The 24993-nt window shown below is 40.2% G+C and overlaps 1 protein-coding gene across 1 annotated transcript in view; it reads left to right on the plus strand.

Annotated features, from left to right (window-relative positions):
* The window catches only part of ENPEP (glutamyl aminopeptidase), a 36785-nt gene extending 15187 nt beyond the window's left edge, over window positions 1-21598 (plus strand). The window contains exons 6-20 of the mRNA XM_074821442.1: window positions 565-678; window positions 2365-2499; window positions 6435-6500; window positions 7915-7980; window positions 9244-9395; window positions 13164-13243; window positions 14882-15009; window positions 15124-15179; window positions 16005-16155; window positions 16907-16980; window positions 17082-17183; window positions 17293-17463; window positions 19385-19525; window positions 20347-20425; window positions 20676-21598. Of these exons, the coding sequence (XP_074677543.1) occupies window positions 565-678; window positions 2365-2499; window positions 6435-6500; window positions 7915-7980; window positions 9244-9395; window positions 13164-13243; window positions 14882-15009; window positions 15124-15179; window positions 16005-16155; window positions 16907-16980; window positions 17082-17183; window positions 17293-17463; window positions 19385-19525; window positions 20347-20425; window positions 20676-20825 (1665 nt within the window). The 3' untranslated portion in view covers window positions 20826-21598. The remainder of the gene's footprint in view (window positions 1-564; window positions 679-2364; window positions 2500-6434; window positions 6501-7914; window positions 7981-9243; window positions 9396-13163; window positions 13244-14881; window positions 15010-15123; window positions 15180-16004; window positions 16156-16906; window positions 16981-17081; window positions 17184-17292; window positions 17464-19384; window positions 19526-20346; window positions 20426-20675) is intronic.
* The last annotated feature ends 3395 nt before the right edge of the window (window positions 21599-24993 follow it).

Below are 24993 nucleotides of genomic sequence, written 5' to 3' on the forward strand. Positions count from 1 at the left end.
AAAATACTGTTGTTAACTCTGTCTCAGGATCTTCTACATGTGCTCACAATTTGGTTGCAAAATATCGTGTTAAAACAGTTCCCTATTAGATCTTTAAAGTACCATCACTACTGCCTTTGAAATTTTCTCAGGAAGTTAGATGCTTGGGTCCAGACTGTGAGACAGCTTATGAAAATCTGTCTGAAATATCTTAAAGGAACTAATTTGCATGTGCAGATGTCTCTTTTGGGCAAGCAAATAGGGACGACTATACACTGTGGAGGCTGTCTGAAAACATATCCTTACAAGCACAAATCATCAAATCAAGAGGAAGAAGCTAAAAATATTTTCAGTGGCACATGAATCATTATCAATCTCCCCAGTAATATGCAATTTTATAATAAAAGTGACATTTTAACACAAGGCGAGGCCTGAATTCCTATTTAAACCCCCAAATTATGGTAATTTTCATCCGGCAACAGGAAGAAAAGTGAACAAATGAATGTTCTATGTGGAGATATGAGATACTGAAATGTACATTTACCATTTAACTAACACTACATCTTTCAATGTTTATAATTGTAGTGGTTTGGAAATATTGTGACCATGGACTGGTGGGATGACTTGTGGTTAAATGAAGGATTTGCCAGCTATTTTGAGTTCCTGGGAGTAAATGCTACAGAACCAGACTGGCAAATGGTAATTATTTCTGTCTTGTGGGGGGTTGGTGGGACTGGGAGGAGCATTTTGGAAGGGAGTAAAAATTAGACAAGTCGATGAAGACATATTTATAGAAAACTAACATAGTGCAGCGCAGCATAAAGAAAAAGTTGGTTAAGCTTTTCCACCTACTTATGTTATGCTCTGAAACTAGTCAAAGTGAACTTTGTGAAGTTTTAGTCTGCAGGGAAGAGACATACTTTTTTAACAAGTGAGTCAAGTGTTTGGCTATTATTATGGCAAATAATGCCTAGGTGGATTCTGGACCGAGCCTTAGCAATTTTGCGAGACTGTTTAAAGGTCTAACCCTGGAAGATGGAGATTCCCCGTTACTTATTTTGTTGGGCTTTAGTGGTTCTTCAAGAGACTTGTCTTAGGATCCTTATCTGACCTGGTGAGGGTTGGGAACCTGGGCCTGTCTCCAATGCTTAGGCTATCCATCAAGGAAAATATCAGATCCCCCATTCAGCTTCTGTCAGCATTTTAAGTGTCATTTCAAATGATCCAACTCAGACAATCTCTACTCCTTGCAGCGTAAAAATAGTTAGCGATAGTGGACAGCCCACAGCGCTAACTGTGCAGCAAAATCAACTCCAGTCACTTTAAGGGGGTTTCAGACAAAGAGGATATCCTTAAATATGCATTATACTCTGAGGAATGATAACAGTGTGTGAATAAAGGGAGGTTTCTTGCTCTCTCGTTCCTCCACTCCCAAACAGATGTGATGGCACATAGCATGCATATTTCCCCCAGCTGTCCAGATGTAATGAGATTCTTGCTACTAGAAAATATATAACATATGCCAGAGGAAGGAAGCAGGATAGGTTTTGCATAGGTTGAGCCTGTTATCAAAATCTACTATCTCCTGAGCCTAGTGACTTTAGAAGCAGGCAGTGCCTACTTGGTACTTCCCCTGCCTCGCTCCCTGCTCCCCGTAAATATCTCTTCTCATCCGTGTTACATGAGGCTGAGAAGAAAATCATTCCTGGGTCACTTTTTTTACACTTTGAAGTAGAGGATCTGTTGTGCTAACTACATAAGAAAAACATTAAATACTGAGCCTAAAATTTCAAAGACTTTTTGTATGTAGATACCATGTTCTTTAAAATCTAGAGCCATTTCAGTGTTATCATCCTAGTGAGTATTAAAAGAAAACTAAATAGAAATTTAGTCTTTTTTGGTCAGTATTGATCAGGAAGTAAGGGAATTTTGACTGCAGGCTACTTTTAGAAAACTTTAAAAAATTATAAACCTCGGGATGGGGAACACTGTCTCCTTCCTCCCTCTTTCCCTTCCTCCCTCCTTCCCTTCCTCCCCAGCTCCATTTTTGCAAGAGAAGACCATAATGCTTTGCAGATATTGTCACACTGCTGAAATTGGTAATTCAGGCTCCTTTTTTTTTGCCTACTGTGGGGGGTTTTGTGTTATGATACACATGGGAAAACAGGACTTGCAAAAGGCAATTTATCTTAGTTAAGGAAAAAATGTATCCCTCCCCTCTCAGACATAAAGCAAGAGTTTGCAAGTCCTTCATTAGTGGTAGTGAAATTTCATTCCATTTCCAACTTTCTCCCCCTAGAGAAGCTGCAGTTCAAGCTACTTATTTTGTGAAGTTACATGTATAGTCCTGCCTTTGTTCCTATTCTAACATCTTCACTTTCTCAGCTTGAACAGGTTTTAATTGATGATGTGCTTCCTGTAATGAAGGATGACTCTTTGCTGTCTTCCCACCCAATTGTGGTCGACGTGTCATCTCCAGCTGAAATCACCTCTGTGTTTGATGGGATATCCTACAGCAAGGTAGGATATCCTCCTGTTGTGACTTCAGATGCAAAGAAAGCGGAGTCTTGGGAGAGGAGATAAAAGTCAGGGGAGCTCATAATCATAACTCCTAACCCACTTGGGATCTTTTTTGTGCATCTGTGTGGATCTTTTTTCTGGGACATTCTCAACTGTTGTCAGTGATGATTCAGTCAAAAGCAACTGTGAGAGGAGCAGTGCAGCCAGAGCCTCGGTCAGCCACTGTGCACCATGCAAACCTGCTCACAGCATGCAAAGGTGCAGGGAAATCACAGTGTCAGCAGCTTCTGCCACTAGAGTTGTCAGTTTTAAAATTATCCTAAACTTGATACTAAGCACATCCCTCTTCCATCACCTCCTGTGCTGATGCAGCCCAGTTATGTCAAGCCTCATAATCTAATGCAAGGGCAGATGTCAGACATCCTCTCTCTTGCTTCCCCATCATACCTTTGGGGCAGTATAAATACTATTTCAAGGAAGCAAGGCAGGGAACTAAGCAGTGAAAATGGGAAAGTAACCCTGGGTCTGTCTGAGCAGCAAGATGCCAGGATGCTGGTGCCGTCCAACTGCTCTTGTGACCAAGGCGCACACAGACCCTCCTTGAGCCCATGGCCTTTGGCATTACTAGCTGTGTGGGGTGGCAGCCAGGAGCTCAGCACTTGTGGAAAAGTGTTTTGAGGTCCAGAGCATTAGAGAGGCCAGCAGCCATGCTCAGGGTCACCGCTTTGCTGTGGGCAGCAGGATCCAGGCTAGGAGACTGAAGCTGGTTCATCTCCCTCCATAACAGTTATAGCCAAAGCCATTTTGTCCTTAGACAGCCCTTAGACATGGAACAAAGCAGGTCTCCCACAGGCTCCCTGATATCTAAAGAGGGAGTCCCTTGACTCAAACACCCTGCACTGTTGTTTCTAGTTATTTTTTTCAGGGCATTAAGAGATAAGTCTGAAGAAGCACAGGAGGAAACACCCCAGTCCCTCTTCCCTCTCACCACCACATATGCCACCAAGGTGAGGAAGGAGCTGGGACTCTGCTCACTCTCTCCTCAACCAGCCATCTCCTATGATGTTGCTTCTGACCCTGATACACCGTTTTTGTTGACAACTTCTTGTATGATTCTGCCAGTGTTTCCTATCTGATGCCATAGCAAGTTTCCACTGAACACACAAAATCAACCATTATTAAATCCTACTTGTTGCTTTCCCTCCAAGCTCCCATTACCAGCTAAACATAAAGTATGTATTGCAATGACTTTAGCTTTAGCTAGAGTCTGTAGCCATAGATATTACTTTTATTAGCTAGACTTGATCTATCCATTTCCATCAGTTTTCTGTTTTCAATTTTAAAATCCTGTATCCAACAATATGACCAGTATTTATTGCATCATAAATGCGTCACAGTCAAATCATAAACCATGTGAAAACCTACATTGTGTAACACTGTTCTTACATCAAACTAACAAAAGTCAAAAAATGTACAGAGTTAAATCAAATACTCTGGACCAAAATGTATTTTAGTGGCCAGCTGAGCAAGAGACATACTTTTGCATGGTCTGAAAAAACAATGGAGAAAAAAAATCCTAGCTTTTACTCATCTTTGTGCCTAGATAATTGCTACATGAACTCATTTTTTTTTAAGAAAAACACTTGAGGACTTGTGCATTGTTTGGGAACAGTCTGCCTGGGATATAATTTGGCTTGGGATATAATTTGGCTTGAATGAGAAAGTCTTCGTGTAGATTTAGCTCAAATTACTGTTGGTATTTATACATAAATGCGTGACAAAATTAACTTGTTTCTTTTTTACTTTATTTTGGCCTCTCTTTTGCATTTTTCTTATAAAAACAATCTCCTCATGATAATATTCATCACTGAACAAATAAAGCATCATTTGGAATGCTCTCTGTTAGTTTTACCAGAGCAATTACAGGGTTTATACAGTTCTAAAGCTCTAATGAATTGCGTAAGGGTCTGTGGAATCATTGTAGTGTATTCTGTAAGGGAGCCTCTAACTGCTGTATGATCAGTAGGGCATTATGTGCCTAGGAAAGCTGTACTAGAGTAGAGCTGGTGACTATACAATTAATGTATACAATTTTTTTAATCTGCTCTTAAAAAGTAATTGCATCTCACCTCTTTTCCAGTTTAATCCTCTCTCTTAGTTTGAAAGATTCTATTAAAATAACAATGAGATTTTTTGTCTTTGGAGTTCAAACATCGATTACCTTTTCAGAAAACAGATACTTAGTTAAGTTCTGCTAGAAATTTGCTCTTGGAACACCCACATTTTTGGAACCTCCCACTAAAGATGTTTAGGATTAAACGTTCCATATTTCTACTACATACAATCTTGTCATATACTTCGCAATTACTACACATCTCTAGGAGAAGTTATGGAGGTGTTGATAAAAGACTTCCTTCCTCCCCCATCCTCACCAGACAAGGTCAGCTATTCAAATCAAGGTCACTTTCCTGAACCTCCCCAAATAGTTGAAAGAAGGAAGAGTTATTAAAACACTGGAGTTCCTATAACCAGTAATTTTGCTAGGATGAGTTTTTCTCAAATGCACTCCATCATGGACTACAGAGAAATGACAAGAGTAGCGGGAAGAGACTGAAAGGCAGTGGTAGAAAACGCAAGGGGCTAACTATACATTGCAATTTAAAGTAAAAGAAATCTCCACAGTTCCCAAGTGCATGCACAAGTGCATATTTTTACTCGGACTTTTAATATAAATGGGAGGGTACTGTCTATGAGAGGTGATATCAGATAAGAAGTGACTGATAGACCAAGTTGAGGAACTGAGGTACCCTAGTGCATACACATGGCCTTATGATCACCATTAATCATAAGCAGCCTTATAAATACCACCAATGGATATCTGTTCTAAATTTTACTGAATCATTTTTGAACATATTTCATAGCAAACACATTAAATTACTGTATCAGAAAAGAGTCAGCTGCTGGCCACCTTGAGTCTGCCACAATAGCCTGGAAAGCAGTTTGAGGCATATCTGTTCAAACAGTCCCTCTGTCATGAGTTGCGCAGCCAAGTTGTTATTCTCAGACACGTAAATAGGGGAGACAGGATTTACTGAGAATTCAGATAACATTCTTGTTTTCATAGGACAACTGGATTTTTAAACCATTCATAGCATTAAGGCTCTCAGCTGCCCTTTGATTTAGTTGGGAAAATGAAAACATGCTAATCCTGAAATTGCATTTTGAGATTTAGATTGGGTTTGCACTGCTTTTGTTTTTCATCATTTTGTGCCCACTCTGTTCTTTGTTCCACATGATTCTTCTACTTTCCTCTCTTGTCTTCCCTCTGTTTCTTTCTTCTTTCAAGGTCCTAACTGTTTTTTTTTCTGTGACACCCAGGCAACTTCTCTGATCCCAATTCTACCCTGCTTCAGAGGCCAAAGCTCTTACACCCGTCCTCAGCAAAGCTCATTCTGAATCCCGAGATGGCATCCCCAACATGTAAAGCCCCAGACCTGCAGCATTTTTGGAGTTCCCTACCTGTTGGGCATTCAGTCAAAGTCACTTCCTCTATCAGGCTGTGCTGCTGGACAGGGCTAGTTCCCCAGCTGTCCTCCTCCCTGTTCTGTTCAAAGTGAAACAGGGAGCCCCGCTCACACAGACTGGTAGAGTGGCAGCACAGTAACTCCCAGCAACAGGGCTCGGAAGCCCTTCTGCTGGCACTTGGAAACAGGCATCTGATCACAGCTAAAGACCAGCTCTCACATCCAGAATTAAGCTCTGTCAGGCAGGCATGCCATGCCACGAAGGAATCAGAAAAACCACTTCCTTAGTCAGCTGGATGGTTTCTATTTTTGCTTTATAAAATATTCATTCACACGTGGCTTTTTAGATGAACAGAAATCCAGTGTTAGAGCAGCGTGGAATGACCTTCTCCCCTTTCCCTTTGTTCTCAGGGTGCATCAATCCTCAGAATGCTTCGAGACTGGATTACACCAGACCTCTTCCAGAAAGGCTGTCAGGTAAGAGTGGCACCAAAACATGCCAGAAATGCAGCCCATCCTCATGTGACAGTAGCAAAGGCATTATTCAAAAAGTGAATGTCAGAGATCTTGGTATTAGTAGCAAAAGTATTTAATGCATTTCAGTACTGAGTGGACAATGTCAAGGGGAAGAAGTTCCATGCTCCCACACAAGCAGGAATGTGAACTGCATTAAGATTTGATAGTCTGCCAGTGAGGACCTAAATTCATGACAGCTTTTAGTGGAGAAACCTCCTCCACCCCACTGCTATCAGTTAGGATCCCCACATTCAGCCGTAAAGTATGTTTGCAGCTTCATACAGTCATGATCTTCCAACCCATCCAAGCCTGCTATGCAGGGACACTCTTACAGGTGTAAGTTCATCTGTGCCCTGATGCAGGGGCACCCAGCCCTAGAGAGCCGAAGTAACAGGGAGCAAGTAGAAAAGGGAGATATTGCACACTTCATAGTCCTTTCTTGTGGAGGAAAAAACGTGGTGCTACAAAATCATGGAAAGAAAAAATGGAAGAAAGGAGCTCTCCCAGAAAGAGGAAGGTTATCTGCCCTTTCCTCTGAACTGACATCTGTCATCTCTGAAGTTACAGCAGAGGTTTACCACATTTGTTCTTACCTCCCTCCCTCCTGGAGAGCACATTTACAGGCTGCTACAAGCCAGTTGTATATTTCTTTATTTTTCCTTTCATATATTCAATCAGGACAGTTCCACAAGGTGGGAAAATACAGACACCTTGTCCACAAGAGACTAATTAATACTTCCCCTCAGAGCCTTCAAGAACATTAAAGTAGGGAGCTGTGCCTAACAGTGAAACAAACAGCACCATCTACTGACTAAACATCACCAGGATCCAGATAACAGGGTAGGAAAGCATTCGCTAAGCAGCCAGGTAAGACACAGGACAGGAATAGTGTTTAGGAGTTGCAAACACTTAGCTGAATACCATTATTCCTTGTAATAGTAATTTTGATCACAACTTAGAGGTGACTGGACTTTCCTACTTCCCCTCTGAGTCCACTGCCAGTGAATGAAATCTTCTGAAATAGCTTCCTCCTTCTAAGCAACCTCTTACATCAGACAGAAATTTGCAACAGGTTATGCTGGTGTCCATTCAAACAAAATATAAAGAACTCTTCAGGTACAAATTTATTTCATACTAGCAAGTCACACTGGAAAATGCTGACTTTTAGCATTACAGGATCCATTGGATAGCAAAGGAACTTTATCAGCTGAATATTGATCCATTTAACCTACTACTCACAATACTACCACCCATGGATAGATGCTCTGCACAACTGGTCTGTACTCTCTGTATCTCTGTACAATTGAATATGTGTACTGTTTTCATAGGCAAAGAAGAAAGACCTGGTAGTATTTTCACAGTCTTCTCTCTCTAGGCATATTTGAAGAAACACCATTTCCAGAATGCCAAGACACAACAATTTTGGGAAGCTCTGGAAGAGGTATGTTTTGCAGCAATCCAAACCCTTGCTGATAAATGTTTCATATCTCACCCAGTGATTTCAGTTTCCCAAACATTTTATATTCTGCAGCTCTTCTGTCAACAAGACATCACAAACTAGGCAGCCTCTCAGTATATTCCAACGCATCTTATTTCTAGCAAATATATATTATTTCTTCATTTTTTGGCATAAGACTATGAGAGTGGAATAAGAAACAAGAAAGGAGGCCTTGCTAACAAATGACCTGCTACTGAAACATTCCTCTCGCAACTCAAACTCGTTTCATGGGTGAAAACACCCCTCATCCACCACACACATGCACCCCATACTCTCCCATATCTCTAACCAGATTCAGCTGTTTGAAAGGTCTCAACAGTGTCCACTCCCAAGTAATTTTCGTGTTTATGTCCATCTCTAGCTTCTGAGTCATAGTTGGGTCATTCTCTGTGCCACCATTTTCTGATCTTTCCTGTCTCTTTCCATCTCTCCATCTATCTCACTACCTTCAAAAGCCCATCTGCATACTACCAGGTTCTTCCCCTGATGGTATTTCCTTTTCTTCCACTACTGTGCACACTCACACAGCCCAAGTTGCGCCTTTGTATGTCCTTTCAAGTTCCCATCTTCTCCTTGGTCCCAGACTTCTTCCTGCTCAGCAGGACTTCTTCCTGCTCTCTCTCTGGTGCGCTGCATCTTCACGTCATCTACCTTGTCTGAAGAAGGAAACAGTGACCCTAGCTCCCTTTCCTCACAGGTGACATCCTGGGGAGGCAATCATAGCTTTCTCCAGCTCCGGTCTCTAGGACAGAAGTTCATGGTCCACATTGGATCAAAATTTACATCAGTGCAGCTGCTGGTGGTTAATACTGGCTCCTCTTTCACATTCAAAACAGGGCATACTGCAAGGAGACTTCTGGCTTTGAAGTCTCTTTCTGTCCTGTTCAGTTATTTCCTCAGAAAAAATGGAGAGATCTTAGAGCATGCAAGGGGCCTCAGAGGTTCCTCAGTATTTCTTGTCCATGTTATTGGCCAGACTCCTGCCTACATAGTTCTCATTTCTTTCTCATCTCTGTTCAAGTTTCCAGCTCACTCCTTCTTTCAGTGACAGGCACGATAAAAGGATTTAATGGAATATTTTTGTACTGAACCTGCTCTTTCCCCTGTCCCTTTCTGCTCTTCTTTCTCTCAATATCAGAGATATTTTTTTTTAATTCTTTGTTCTGAATTTGCTTTTTCACTGCAACCTTCTCCCACCATTCATAGGCAAGTAACAAACCTGTGAAGGAAGTCATGGACACATGGACTAGGCAGATGGGCTACCCTGTTTTGGAGATGGGAAGTAATTCAGTATTCACACAGAAACGTTTTCTCTTGGATCCCAGTGCAAATGCTTCTCATCCTCCTTCTGATCTTGGGTAAGTTCCTGCTGTAAATGTTTATCCAAAACAGGTAGAAATACTGTACAGATACTCTCTCCAACGGACATTCATGTAGGCAGTGGTTATACCCATTCTTGTTAAACTTTCGGCATTTTTTTTTAAAAAGAAACCAACAGGAAGTTAGATACAAATATTTCAAATTTAGGACAGCATAAGCCCTTTGTCTCAGGGTTTCTTTCTCAAACACAGCAGAGTAAAATTGGACAGAATCTCTCGGAAAATCTTATTTCCACACACAGACAGCTCAAATGATTGCAAGTCATCTGTTGAATCACTGCAAATTATAGTTTGCCTGATTAAGGAAAACTGACACAAAATTGTCTCTGTCCAGAAATCAGATACCATGATCCAGGTATTTTATACCATGATAATTTATTCCTTTTCCTCTATGATATAGGATCTATAATACATCACAGGGTCTTCACATATGATACAGGGTCTTCTCTACATGTCTTAAAAACACGAGTTACTGTGAAATAGTTAGTCATGTATAAATGTTATTAATTCTCATCAAGAGCTGTTTTTTCTTATTTAACTCAGGATGGTATTGTCTAATTTTACCCATCTAAAAGGTAGTTATCTAGTCAAAGTTAGCCATCTTGGGCTCTTATGTGGCCAGCCAGCAAGCTGCAGACATTCATCTACCCTATTCAAGACAGGTGGAATACTGTGTAGAAACATATTTGTTAATTAATAGATGACTAACCTGAGGGAAGATGAACCCTACCTGTGGGTTGGTGGATCTGCACAGAAAAATGGCTCAGCTGGACTGCGGCATTAACTAGCTGGATAACTGTTCAGATCTGGCATTGTGTATGCTCTTAGCCAGCCCCAGTTTTGAGGCAATATAACTTGCTAACATTTAAGTGAAAGAGATTCAAATTAACCCATATTAGGAAGATTTCATTCCTTGAATTAGCCCAATCAACTAAACCTGTAAAACTTGTCTGTGTGAACCAGAAATAAATCTACCCAAATACAATTTTCCATTAGCTTCTACTAGTTTTTTTGATACAAAGAGCAAGAACAAGTAGAAAATTAAGAAACAGTTGTGGCCACTTTATTTCCTTCTGATTAAAAAGAAAAAACTTGAGGAATGAGAAGGCCCATGGTATTGACAGTTTTGGATAGGTATCAAAAGAGCTGGGATGAGGTAATTAACTGTGTGTTTGCAATGTTGTATTTCTCTCAACGTAAGCAGAAACGTTTGCAGGCTTTTGAAGCAACTCTAGCTGCAAACTACAGCACTGTGCCATCTGAAGGCTGGTGTTACAGACTAGTCAGGCAAAAATACTTCTCTGTGTTAAAAATTTTTACTTATTGCACCATTCTCTGAAGTAGCAGACTCAGGAATCCTACTTTTGTTTGACTTCAAGAGTTACAGTACATTGCCATTTGTCATTTCTTGAGTAGAAATTCCAGCACTGTTCCAACCTTAACCTGTCAAGAAGCTGAGCTGTGCACTGCCCCTACTACTCCCAAAGTGAGAGGGAAATTTGTTTCTGAATATGTTTTTATAAATTACTTAAAAATAAAATGCAGTAATATATACTATAATGCCGATATTATCTATCCTGGGACAGACTTTCTCCCTTGCCTAAAAGTCAATCCACTGAAAATTAACACCTCCTCCTTCGACCCTTGCAGATGGGGATGAGGAAGCTCCTAAAGAGATCCTACCCAAGATGGGACTGGCCTATTTCATGTCCGGGTGCAGGGTTCTGATTTAAGCAGTGAAAACTCCAAGTCTTGTGCATGCTTTATTCTCTGAACTCTGCAGGGATAGTTTCCTGAGCTGCCTGCTTGTTTCAAGCTTGTTTGGCTTGAAAGAGTCCTCTCCTGCATGCTGGCACTCAAAAGAAATGGAAGTTCAAAAACCTGTGCTCTTAAAATACTGCTGCTGGACAAATATGTAGCTACAGCATAGCATGTCAAGGAACACGTCCTCAGTGCGCAGTTAACAGGACACAGCTATTGTATCTTATGCTCAGGAAAAGTACTTATGTATGTAATCTCAGGAACATATAAAGAAACTAAATAAAATCCCCCTCATAAATGCATTTACAAAACCAGGTTTGGGTTTTTAAAAAAAAAAAAGTCTTTTATGGACTTTCTCTTGGGGAAACACAATAATGGGGCTTCTGGCCAAAAAACAACCTCTCTAAATTCCATGGCAGTACACTCCATAAGAGAACTAGTAAAATCTAGAAGTGTATAAATCTCCACAAATAAGATATTTTTGTTTAGAAGATACAAAACAATAGCTGATCTTTCTTCCTTGGAGGCAGCAGGAGACACCATAGCCTTCATTTTGGTGTTTTCTGGAAGTTAATGACCATTCACTTAATCCAGGGTTGTAAAGATGACTCAGGTTTTCCTGTAGCACTTGTCACCAGAGGGTTCAAGGTGAAAGATGAAAATGTCCCTGGGATGGACTGTAATATGCTAACATGGAATAGCAGTTGACTGTTCAAAACAGCTTAATAATTTTGGAAGCCCTATGCAGGTGGTTGAGCAGGTACGCTCACAACATGCTTTGCCATCCTACTCCCATGACTGCATGGTCATGGTCCTGGTCAGGCTGTGCCATGGCTCCCTTCCAGCCCAAATGTCTCAGCCTTGTCCTGGACATGCCCTGGACTGAGGAGCCTGCACCTACCCACTGAAGGTATATAAGGAATTGAGGAGAAGAGGTAAGGTCATGTTTGGCTCCTAGTGCTTTATAATGGAGGAATTAGGGTTATCTTGGAGAATAGGCCGGAAAAGGCAAGAGGTCCTACTGACTGTATCGCAGTGGTTGCTTAAGCTCTTTCAGTTTTCCCATCTGTAAAAATGATTTCATAATACTTAACCACTTATTTCAAGTCAGCATTGTAAAGATTAACCAGTGTCTGCACAAAGCCCTAGACACATCAACATTAACGCTGACACCAACCATCCACATATAACCATCTTTTACTAAATTCCTTTCTTTGTACCCTGCTTAGATTATTATCTGACATGACATGAAGATACTGTTTAGCAGGGCTGCATGTTCCAGAGCTGTGGTATTAAGCTACACAGTATAGCACAATGGAAATTCAGTCATGTGATCTCTCTCTGATTATGGGTAATTATTACCCTCTTCAGCATACGGAGTCACCAAGATGTGACGACTGCATTCAGAAGGACATGGTTCTAGCAGTTCCACTGATTTAAAAAAAAAAAAAAAAAAAAAAAAAAACCTGAGCTTTTTTTTTAAGCTTTCAAGCTTAACTTTAGGCACATAATTAACACAGTACCATATTAACTAATGCATCAGCATCAGACACTGGACAAAATCTTACTCCATTCCCTTGTTTGGTCCACAAGATGCATTTTGAGAACTATTGATAAATACAAAGTATTAGGACAAGCTACTGCTATTCACCATATCTAGAGCATGAACATGCTCAGACATTTCATGATTTTTATTTTGCTTTTCAGGGAATATAACTGCCCCAATCGTACCACACCAATATCTGATATTTTGTTGCCTGAATAGAGTATCATAGCACAGAAACACCTTCACAACATAAACAACAGCTATTGGTACAATGCTGTGCTTTGTTACAAGGGATATTTGGTAAATGTGTATGTATATAAGCACACAGTTTGCTTCATAAAACAAGATGTAAGCATTAAAACAACAAAAAAAGATACATTGGAGTTTTATTTTTAGCATTTGGTTTCAAATATTATTTGATTCTCTTTAAATAATTTCAGTTACAAATGGAATATACCAGTGAAATGGAGACTTGGGATTTCAACAAATTATACTTTCTACAATACATCAAATTCTGAAGGTAAACTTCCCTTTCTCTTTTAAGAGTAATGAATGGATAAAGCTTTTCAATATCCTTAATAAGAAATAAATTACAGAATTAACTTTCATGCTTTTCGGTTTTCAGATCTGGGAACCAGCACACAGCTTATTTGGGCTAAAGTTAGCAGTCATTTCTGCAATAAGATGATTATTTCCCCTATACACCATTATGTCAATTTAGGGTCAATTCAGTAAAGTGCTTAAGCATGTATTTAAATCCAGTCTTATTCAAGAAAGCATCTGAGCATACTCTTAATTATTATATACTAAAATCAATGGGACTCAGATATGTCCTTTGTCGAGTCCAAGAGAAGAGGTGAAGTGGGAGGCTGATGAACACATCTGTGGTATGGTAAACTGACAATTTGTGTTCAGTTAAAGAAAAAGAGCTACAAATGATTAAACATGTTTTCTAATGTTGATTTCAGAAATGAGGAAATACCTACATGGATATTTTTGATTATTGTTCTATTACATCTGAATTCTCATTCTACAACTCTAATGGCCAAAAATGGGGAAAAATGGAAAAAAAAAGAAAAAAATACTGATTTTTTGATTTTTTTATATTTCATCACACGTTGGAATTTCAGAAATATCACAATCAGCTCTTCTCTTGTTGTACTTGTCTGAATGTTACCTATTTAAAATGTAATTTGTCTTTTGTTCTGCTTTTTTTTTTTAACCTGGTTGCTTTTAGTATCCATGCAAAAGCAAACAGAAAAGTCTTATGTCATGATACAAGTCAGAGATTAACACAATGAAATTTTCCTTCTCTAACTTCCACATGATGCTACGGTAGGCTGCAAGGGGATACTAACTTGATGAAGCCTGCAAAGGCATGATTAGGTGTTTACTTCTACATCCGTAAAAATCTTGATTAGTAGGGCAAACAGCAACTACAGGGAAAAAATGCCCTTTAAAATACCTTGTATGGGTCATCCAAACATAAAAGTGCTTTTAACTCCAGCCACCTTCAAACCACTGCTTCAAATAGGCAATAGGAAAACTTTTAACTAGCAGCACCAACAGGACCAGACCAAGCTTCTGAGAAAGAAACATTTGTCAAGGATTCATTTTAAATGGGAAATTCCTTAAACATGAGTGCTTGATTGAAGTCTCAGACTATTTGGTAATTCCTTTATCTATAGCTACAAAAATTGAATCGAGAAGTGTACAAGGAAGAAAACCCTTAAAAAGCTGGTTGAAATAAACTGAAAAATGAAACAAGCAGAGGATAAAATAGTAAATACGAGGGTGAAAAACCTTTTAAAAGAGATATTTGTAAAAACTGTTTCTTTGCAATTTTTACTTTTTACAATGACACTAATTTTCACCACCCTCACCCTAATCACAGTGATCTCCATTTTAAATTTAACAAATTAGCTGCCCCAAGTAATTACCACAATTCACTATTCTAAGACAAGTGCTGGCATTCATTGGAGTCTATAATAACTCAACTTTACTCACAGACATTTAAAAAATAAATGAATAAAATGAAGGTTTGGATCTTATTTTGATATTCATTAAAACCAAATATTCCTTTTGGAGTCAAGGAATCTCCAGTGAGTTCTGTGTCTTATAAAAACCACAAACCAATCACTGTTTGTTTGTTTTGCAGGAATCATAATAGCATTGCCTCCTAATAGTTTTGCGAACATTAATCCAGACCACATTGGATTCTATCGGGTGAATTATGATAGTCAAAACTGGGCCAGGTTAAGCACTCTTCTGGTCAGCAACCACAAAGTGAGTGTCATAACGTTAACCTGTCTGGTGGGTCTCTTATAGAGGTCTGCAGAGGCTGTTTTTTCTGCAAATAGTCTATATATTCTTGATCACTCTTTTTCTCTTTTCACACAGGATTTTTCAGCTGCTGACCGTGCAGGGATTTTGGATGATGCCTTTTCTTTAGCAAGGTAAACTAATTCTCTGCAGAGATCTCAACAAAAGTTTTTCAGTTTCCATTGCCTATTAATTAGAATTAGCTCAGGTGGTTGAAAGGAAATTTCTGAATGTGTTACAAGTCTTAATTGTTTATTGGCTCATGTTGTCCTCCAAAAGGGCAAGTTCATTGGTAGTGCAACTTGCAGTACCAATGCCGTCAAGATAAATGCTCCCCTTCAGTTCAGTGGCAGAAAAAAAAGGTCTTTAATTGCGCAGGTCTTAGAAAGGGATGTTTTTGCCATATGAGTAACAATAATAGAAGCACTCCAGAAGAAGTTAGGTGTCCAGAAAAGCAGAGGCATGTCTACAATGCACAGCATGGCATTAGGAAGTTACCACCTCAGCTATCTTGTTTAGAAACTCACTTGTAAACTTCTAGCTCTTGTACTCAGCCATGCTGACACAGATAAACTTTAGGTGACCTTCTGTGACAGCCTGTAAGCCTGAATCTCCTCAGCCTTTCAGGATGTCTCCAGAGCTAGCAAATCCTTTTTGTGTGACAGGAGTTAATGTAGTCAGTTGAGGGCTACCCACTTCTGGGCACACTGGGCTGCTGCACAATGTGAGCAGCCTCCTCACAGCAGTGAGAGCTCCTGCAGCTAGGCATTGATCAACAGGGATCCTCTCTTCGGTGGTCTCTTTGGAAAACACCTCCCAAGTTACATTCCAGACTATTTTCACCATCACAAAATTTATTATTTCAGACCTTCTGAAATAAATCGTGTTTCAATAACTTTAAAGAAGCAAGTTCTTCAAAATCATTAAAATAACAGAAGTTATGTTTTCTCCTTCCACAGACCTGGACTCGTGAATTACTCTGTTCCCCTGGAGCTCACAAAATACCTAACAAATGAAACAGACTATTTACCTTGGCATAGAGTTATATCATCTGTAACTTACCTCGCAAACATGCTTGAAGATGATACAAATCTTTATCCCCGGTTTCAGGTGATGAAGTAAAAAAAAACATTCCTGCATGGGAGCACTGGATCTGACAGTTCAGGATCTGTAACACCAATAATCTTGAAGTTCAAGTGATTTTCAGTGTTGCTGAGCTATCAGGATTTACTTTTTGTTACTGTACTCTTAAAGTGCTGAAAACTGCTTAGTACTGATCTCTGAGTTGCCTGGATTCTCATTTCAGGACTATGCACTTGGAGGAAAGAAATTATGCCTAATTATTCTTATAATCCATCACCATAAGTCACAGTACCGACATTTGTTAGTCAAGACTGTCCTGCATCCAATAAAGAAGTATGTATAGGGCAGCAAAATCTCTGACACCTGTCCTCAGCACAAAGGATGGCTATATCTCAATGTGGCAGTGAGAGGGTTTGTTAGTTGACCTAACATACTGAACACAATTTAATGGTCACTAAAATAAGTATGTCCTGAACTCAGCATTATTTCTGGAAAACAGTTGTGGCAGTGTGTCCTTGCTATACCCCAACCATCATTTGGGAGCACAGACAAGGCTGGAGAGAAGCAGGTTACCTTTGTCCTATCTGCACATCAATACTGCAAGCATTCAGACTTGGCATGCTGGGGTGATCTGGAGAGATTATGCGTGTGTGTGTTTGTGTTACTTTTTGCTTAAGAGATGATAGTTCTGAGAAAAACGAAGGAGAATAAACTATGAACACAAATATATTATTTAAAGAAATCTACACAAGTAACCAACTCCCTTTTTCTACTTCAGGAATATTTTCGCTACCAGGTAAAACCCATTGTGGATCAACTGAACTGGAATGATTCTGGAGGCCATTTGGAGAGGTTGAACACTTTTTTTTTTCCTTCTCATATTACTGATGGATTCAAAGAATGCTAAGCAGTAGGAAAATATCTCTCTCTCCCTCTCTCTCTCTCTTTTAAAGGCTTCTTCGTGCATCTGTTCTAGACTTTGCCTGCAGTATGGATGACACAGAATCTTTGAACAACGCTTCTCAACTATTTGAGCAATGGCTACAAGGAAAAATGTGAGTGCTCACGGCTTTTGTGGCTAGTAAAGAACACAGCATGTGACTTGGTCACAGATCTCAAGCCAGAAAGGAGGAAGAATATTCCCGTACTGTTTCTTTATTTTAGTATTCCTGCAAATCTCCGACTCCTAGTATATCGCTATGGGATGCAGAACTCAGGCAATGAGTCATCATGGAATTACATGTTCAAGAAATACCAAGAAACCTCATTAGCACAAGAAAAAGAAAAGCTGCTGTATGGCCTGGCATCAGTGAAGAACACCACCCTTTTGGACAGGTGAGTTAAACACACAAAGATTTTTTTTTTCCCTACAGAAGCAACTGGTCACCATTTGCTCATTCCCCTCTCCTCTCTCCTGTCCTGTCATTTTTGTCAGGTTACAGCATGAGGAATGCAACACATTTTCAAGACCAGTTATCTAACACCCCCTCTCTGAGATTGTACTATAATAGAAGAAAAGCCTTGCTCCTTTAGTGGAAAGATATTGAACACATGGTAGTTTCTGCACATAATCAACAGCCTTCATCTCTTCCAACAGTGCCTTCACCCTGTGTAATTTGAGCTGCCTAATAGTTAAGCATCAGGAGAAAATTAGTCATCTATGTTTCTTCTACAATCACTGAAGGGAGGCAGGACCTCCAGAGTGCTGTTTATCCCAGACCAGGAAAGGAACTTAAAATCAATGGGAAGAATTGCTTTTGGGTGTTGTCAGTCACCCTCCAATGGCTACAGAGGGAGTTTGCTTAGAATAGATGTCTACCTTCTACGTAGCCAAAATTAGGCAAACAACCTTGAGCAATTGCTACTGACAGTCCTATGAAGGCATCTGTGTGAAGTCACAATGCTCCCTGAAGTGCTGTACAGAGGTGCTTGAGCTAGAACCAGAAATGATGTATTCATGCCTCCATGGCAGTGATAAGGAGTCTGGATACTGCCCCAGGCTGGCCCATCTGTCAGACTGAGTGAGCATCTTCCCGGGCTGCTGCACTACATAGACACACCAGCTGCTTTAAGCTTACCTGATAACATTGCATGTAGTTGTATCATGTAGTGGAGATGCAAACATGTTCACCAGGGCTGTTCACCACTTTGTTGGAGCCCTATCTAAAGATCATAAGAAGGAGCAGTCTCTGCCTGGAAGAGTTCCAAGTTTAAACAAGATGAAACAAGGAATTATAGGAGGTTCAGGAAGAGTAAATATAAGAGAGTAACTGAAATAGTGGTAGGAGGCAGCTGTATTCCTAAATTCTTGTGACCACAACAGCCATATTCTAAAGTCATTCAATAACTAATCACTGACATGATTAAGACATGAATTAATTAGCTAGATCAGCCTATAATTGCAGAAAATAAAAAATTCCCCCTAAAGCAGGGAGAACTTGTCTCTTAATTTACTATTAAAATAACAAGAAAGGAGAAAAGAGCAGGTTGAGAAAATGTCCCTTACATATAGGAAAAAAGAAGACAATCCTTAACCCCATCTTAAGGCTGTTCTTCTGCAGCTGCTGCTGTGAAGCTGTGACCACACTACTCATACCCCTGGAAATGTGTGTGCTGAGGGATCCCTCCACTCTGTCAGTCAAAGCATTCATGCTGTAACTGAAAGTATAATTGCAGCACTTGCAGGCATGCTATGCCCAAATGAATTTTAATTTTGTGTGGATAAGAGTTTCAGAACAAACAGCACAGATTTCAGTGTGATCAAGCCACCTGCATGCGTACTCATGGTCCCTAAAAGATCTTTATAGCCTGGACTACTACTTTTTTGGCACTTGGCTACCCAAACAGACTGGACTACTGACTGATCCAATCTTGTTTTCACTACTTGATTAAAAAATAGGAACAATAATGGGGTTTGGCTATTTTCAAGAAACTTAGAGACATAAACCCTAATTTTTAAAGAGATGCCTAACTACTTGATTTCTTTCAATACAATTATCTCTTGACACAGTTATCAACAAATACTTATGTTTTACATCAGTGTACTTCACCTTTAAAATGTTGTATACAAAAATAATATTCCTGTTTGGAAATGGGCTGTAGTCTGTGGTGGCAAATACTTGAGAAATATAGACATTAGCATTGCATTATTTCTCATCATCATCAGTTAAGTCTACACTGAAAACATTAACTTATTATTTGCTTTCCATTGTCTTTCATGAAAGGCTCTCATTGATTCTTATGACATTTCCCTTAGGTATCTGAAATATATTTACAACACCAGCCTCATCAAAAGCCAAGATGTGTTCACGGTCCTGAGATACATCTCGTATAACACTTATGGGAAAACAATGGCCTGGGACTGGATACGACTTAACTGGCAGTACTTAGTTGACAGGTACGCTAATGAACGCATTGGAAACTTTAGGTTTACACCCATCTGTATATCTTGTTATATGCCATGCTTTTCTAGATTTTCACTATACAGCTATAATCACTGGCCTTTGCATAATGAAAACTGAAAGCATATTCAACATGATCATATCCATCTGCTGTGAAAAACTACTTTGCTGCTAACTTGAAAATCATTCTTTCCCTAAATGATCACTACCAATAAATAGTGATTAAAAAGTATAGAAAGTTCTACCAAGGCCATAAATCTGGTTACTGCATGGAAATTAGTTGGTCATGTCTCCACTCTTTCTATTTATTTCATAACAAGAAGACAGCGGACCGATTTTTTTTTTTTAATTCCTTCTAGTGGTAACAGCAAGCAGCAGACATACAGACAAGCAGTGGAAGTAACAGCAAACTTTTTAGCTTTGCTCCTCCCTATTTGAGTGACTTCTATCCTTCCTTCTCCTTTCTAAGTGCTTGGTGAGGGCACAAAAGCAAAGCACACCTGCAAGCCTAGAGCTGTGAATTGGACAGCATTTGTATTGCTGAGCAGCAATATACCTAATTTCCAGCATAAGACAATAAGTCATTAACTAAAAAAAAAAAAAAATCCCCCAGAAGAGATCACTCCATTAGTCAACATATTTGAAAACAACACAGATACTGCATAGGAGTACTATTTTTCAAGTATTTCCAAAAGTGCTGAAATCTGAGTGCATCTATTTTATTGTAGCACAGTTAGAATTTCAAGCTTCAGATAACTACTTGTGCCTTTTCTAACAGTTTTGCATCAAACATCATTTATTAAATTGTTTTTTCTAGATTCACTATCAATGACAGAAACCTTGGACGAATAGTAACTATTACCCAAAACTTCAACACTGAGCTCCAGCTTTGGCAGGTATGGTGACAGCACTTCTTTTGATTTTAAGTCAATATATTTAACAATCTACTGGCCAGAAACTTGACCTTTAAGCCTCTAAATGTGTAAAGCAGTATGAGTTACTGAAAAAACTCAATCCCAGCATTACTAGCTTGAGCTTAAATATCTCTCCCAGCAAATACTGCCCTTGACCAGGTACCTGTAAAAAGCCACTTGTCCAATAGCAGCGTTATTTGCTTCATGTCCACTCTTTTTCTCTCTTTTCCAGATGGAAAATTTCTTTGAGAAATATCCTAATGCTGGGGCAGGAGAATTGCCCAGGAGTCAGTCAATTGAGCAGGTGAAGAACAACATTGAATGGCTAAAAGTAAACAAGGAGGAAATACGAATGTGGATAGAAGCACAGCCAGGCCCTTAAGGTCTTTGCTAAAAATACCAGGCACTCACTCTGGTCACTCAGAACCTCAGAGATATTTAGCAATGTGGATTTCTCACCTAGGTACCTTAGAGGACCAAGGCCTAATATTTTTTCTACAAACACTCAGGAGACCACTGCCAGAACAATATTTGTGTAGTTGCTGATCCCAGATCCTGCCAGCACTTGTGTGCAGGAATAGCTTTATATTTTGAGATTAATTTGCCTGAACAAACAGGACAAATGCTTAAAGTTACTCAAGGCAGAAGTGATGGCAGAACTGGGGTCATCACTGATCAAGCTAGTCTCACTCCTTCCGCATACCACTCTGAAAATCTACTTCTTGGTTTGCACAAAAGTATACCTAGTACACTCAGGGATTCCTTTCCAAGTGCACCTCAATAGGAGCTTTCTCCTGAAGGAAAGGGAATTAAGCAGTAATTTTAACATTGTCTGAAAATCGTCCCCTATATTTATAGGTGTAAAAACTCTACATTTGGGATTTAGCTTTGCATTCTGATACTACAGAAAGACCAGTTAAGCTTCCCTCTCCATTGAATTTTGAAGTTTAACTACCAGTACACAAGGGATCAATATTATCAGTTTCTTTTTCAATCTTACTAGTTAGGATTCTGTAGTGTGGGGTAGGGGTTGTTTTGGTTATTTTTGTTTTATTTCTAAATCTTCTCAAAAGAAGAACTTGTGGCAGCCATTACTGCAAACAAGACATATGGTACTTATTGTCTCTTAGGGAAAAATAAAATTAAAAAATCTAACTGGAAATCTCAGTCTCTTTCTAATAAAGTGGTAAAACTGCGTGGCATATAGAAAAGCAGCTGTTATGCAGCCCAGCTATGCTGTACATATATCTTCAGTGACTTTTAAGGGGGGAAAATCTATTATCTCCTCTGAGAAAATACCAAAAAAAAAAAAAAGGCAAATTCAGGCAGACAGGGCAGATGAGTCCCACTGCTGCAATTCAGTCTACTGCAGAAGTACAGGCAGCAAAAGAATGACTCTTAATCCCAAGTCTTTCTGCCAGTGTGATGCTGGAGAAGGCAGCAGGGCTGCTCTGAGTACCTCTCCCAAGCTGGGAGTTGGAGTGCCTTGCAGCTTCCAGGTTTCCATGTGCTGTGCCCTGGCACCATACAGGAAGCAGATGTGAGCATCTTGCCTTCTCTTTCATCTCCTGAGTGGAAAGGTGCAGGAGAAGGGAACCAGATAGAGCCAGTCCCTGTCTGGATGTCCTGGGAGTAGGGCCACAGAGCACCTCACAGTAGGGAGCCCTGGGAATGATTAGGCTCAGCTGTTGGGAAACACTGCAGCGGGGTGGGAGGACTGAAGCATGGAAAAGCACTTCTGTTCCCTTCATCCTGCAGTGCTATTCAAAGCGAAATATAGAGATGTTGAGGAGTTCGATCTAATGTACAGAAATCCTGGGGTACAGGCTCTGCCTGCCTCTGGGTCTTGGTACGGCACAGAGGGCTCCGGAGAAGCCCTTTAGCCCACTCCTCCAGGAGATTCAGGGCTGGTACAGTTCTGGGCCTCTCCCTAGATACCCATATAGCTGCAACAAGCCCAGACAAATCTGGTGACCAAGTCAGTTGTCCTGTCAAAGGAAAATGTCAGTCATTTGCCTCCTGCAAACAAAACATGACAGGATTTTGACTAAGAGTGGTTACAACTTGCTACAGATACCGGCTGCTCTTTAAGGTAAAGAGGTGGCAAAGGGCCAGGCAATTTCTTCCAGTTTTCCTTCTTGCTCAGATTCACACACAGAGGACAGTGAAAGTGAAGCAGCTGCCCACACCCAAACTACCAGCAGCTCAGCACACAGGGAGCAGGCTGTTCTTGGGCAGCTGCCTGATCAGTATGACACATGCCAACTTGCCTTCATGATTTTACAGTTTTGATGCGTGGACTGAAGGAGCAGAAGCCAAACAACTCTCTTGGTTTCGAGATCACGAACTGGTTTGGTAGCACCACACTAATACTATCAGTGTGCTGTATCACTGTGACTATACAATAGTATGATCAGCTCAGAAAAGTTTTCTGTGCACTGATGGTGCTGCATGTTTTAATTGTAAGTTTTTAACTCCAGCTGGCCATGATGTGCAACAATGCAAAACCAATATGAAGATGTTCAAGCACATAGCTCAGCTGTCTTCCCTTTCAGAGAAGATTTAATGAAATTTGGCAGAAAGAACTGATTCTCTAACTATTCATACATTTCTCCCACAATTTGTTCTAGAAAGAAAAGTATGAGTACTGTGGGAATAGCACAAGATTAAGTAGTTACTTTAAGAGATTTCTATCCTTTGTTACATGTAGCCCCTACTACCACTGAGTAGGATCAGGCTGGCCAATGTTGTCAGCTACAGTAGAAGGTTTTCATCAAGGAAAACATAAGTAATCAAGATTTTCTATGGTGCTGGAAAGCTTAGCAAAAGCAGCCTTCATCCAAACTACACAGACATACCGCTGTTCAAGACAAGGCACATATTGGTAGCACTGTGTATCCCTGTAGTAGAAAAAATTAAGAAAGGTCAAGCAGAGAGAGACAACAGGAAAATACCACTGAGGCAAAGAGAGAGCAAGAAGCCAAGGACAAGCCTGAACAACTACTGAGCTCATGACCCTGAGTGAATGGAGGAGAGAAGGGGATTTAAATAGTGAACCAAGCAATTGACGCTTGTCGTTTGATTCTCGCTCTGTTCAGGAAGATGGGATCCTGTGCAGATTTTGTGCCTCAGTCACACTGGATCACAGAGACATTTGACTAGTGCTTGGATACTTTTGTTGTTACAGAAAGGTTAGCTGGATTTCTACACAGATCTTAAGCGGGTAGGTGAACATGGAAGTAAATCCAAAAGACCTCAAAGAAGGCTGCTTTTATGGTAGGGTAAAGGTTCTGTCAATTTTAAATAATGTTCACTAGATTATGCAGCGCTCTTGCTACCTTTAAATGGTTCATGGAGAATGTACTGCATGGCATGTGTCTCTTTCAGACTGTTTGTCCTAGACGGATAACAAATCTGGTACATGCTAAATCTTTCGCTCAGGAACTAGTGCATTTACAAATGGTCTGTGATAAGCTTAAGAATGCCAATTTGAAACTGAATCCAAAGAAATGTGAACTGTTTTAAAAAGAGATAATTTTCCCTCGGTCATTCGATCAGCAAGGAAGGAATTTCCACTGATAAAGCCAAGTGAGGGAGTGCAGAACCGGCTGGCCCCTTAGATCCACACAGCTTTTTGAGGCTCTGCTGTTCCTGCTGTACCACAGCAAAAGCTATTGCACACAGTGAAGTAGAGAAACACTTTGAGTAATCGAAGTGCAATGTGGTGGAGTTAAAGAGGGGCCACTTGTGACTGCTGTAGTGTTGCCTTACACCAGCTCTGCAAATCCTTCTCATATCAGCCACAGCTGTGCGTCCTGTAGAGCCTGAGCTCGTAGGCCCCAGGAGGCTGTAAGCCTGATAGGCACACGAAAATGCTTTATCTTGATGATTCAGGTAAAGAAACAACTGAAAACATTGTATTACTGCACAGAACAAAAAATGAATAGCACCAATGCAAATACCAAAGTGTCTACAACTCCCTAGCTGAGTCAATTTCTCAAACAGCAGTTAAGATCTCTACAAAGTATGCAGACATTAAAAAAAAATGCCATATACATGGTATGCCTCACTGTTGAAACAGGACATGACTAGGAAGTATCCCTTCAGTCTCCCCACAATGACCAGTGCCGTGTCTCAGCTACTATCATTTTGGGTGATGGCATCTTCCAGCAGCTGTTGGGACTCAAGGTGAAAGGGAAGAGCTAGCTTGTGATGGGCACTGGAGAGACTAGCTAAACAGGGTCAGAAGGATAGGACCTTATCATGCTGCTAGCAGCAGCAATACCATACTGCCAGATTAAAACTTCATCTTGTGTTATATTATCCAATTCTGAAAGTTAGTCAAACAAGGTTGTGTTTGCTTTCCTAAGTGTTTAGGCAGAAGCCAGCTGAGCTGGAGGTATTCCAACTTCACATCCACACCTATGGCAGCTGAATGTATGCCTGTATGTGAAAAACAGGTACAGAAAGATATAGCTATATGAGACTAAGGAAATGTTCTCCAGCTCACAGGTACTACAGTGGTTCATATGGCTGCCCAGATATCTGAA

This window comes from Strix aluco, chromosome 4, assembly GCF_031877795.1.
Source record: "Strix aluco isolate bStrAlu1 chromosome 4, bStrAlu1.hap1, whole genome shotgun sequence".
Lineage (NCBI taxonomy): Eukaryota > Metazoa > Chordata > Aves > Strigiformes > Strigidae > Strix > Strix aluco.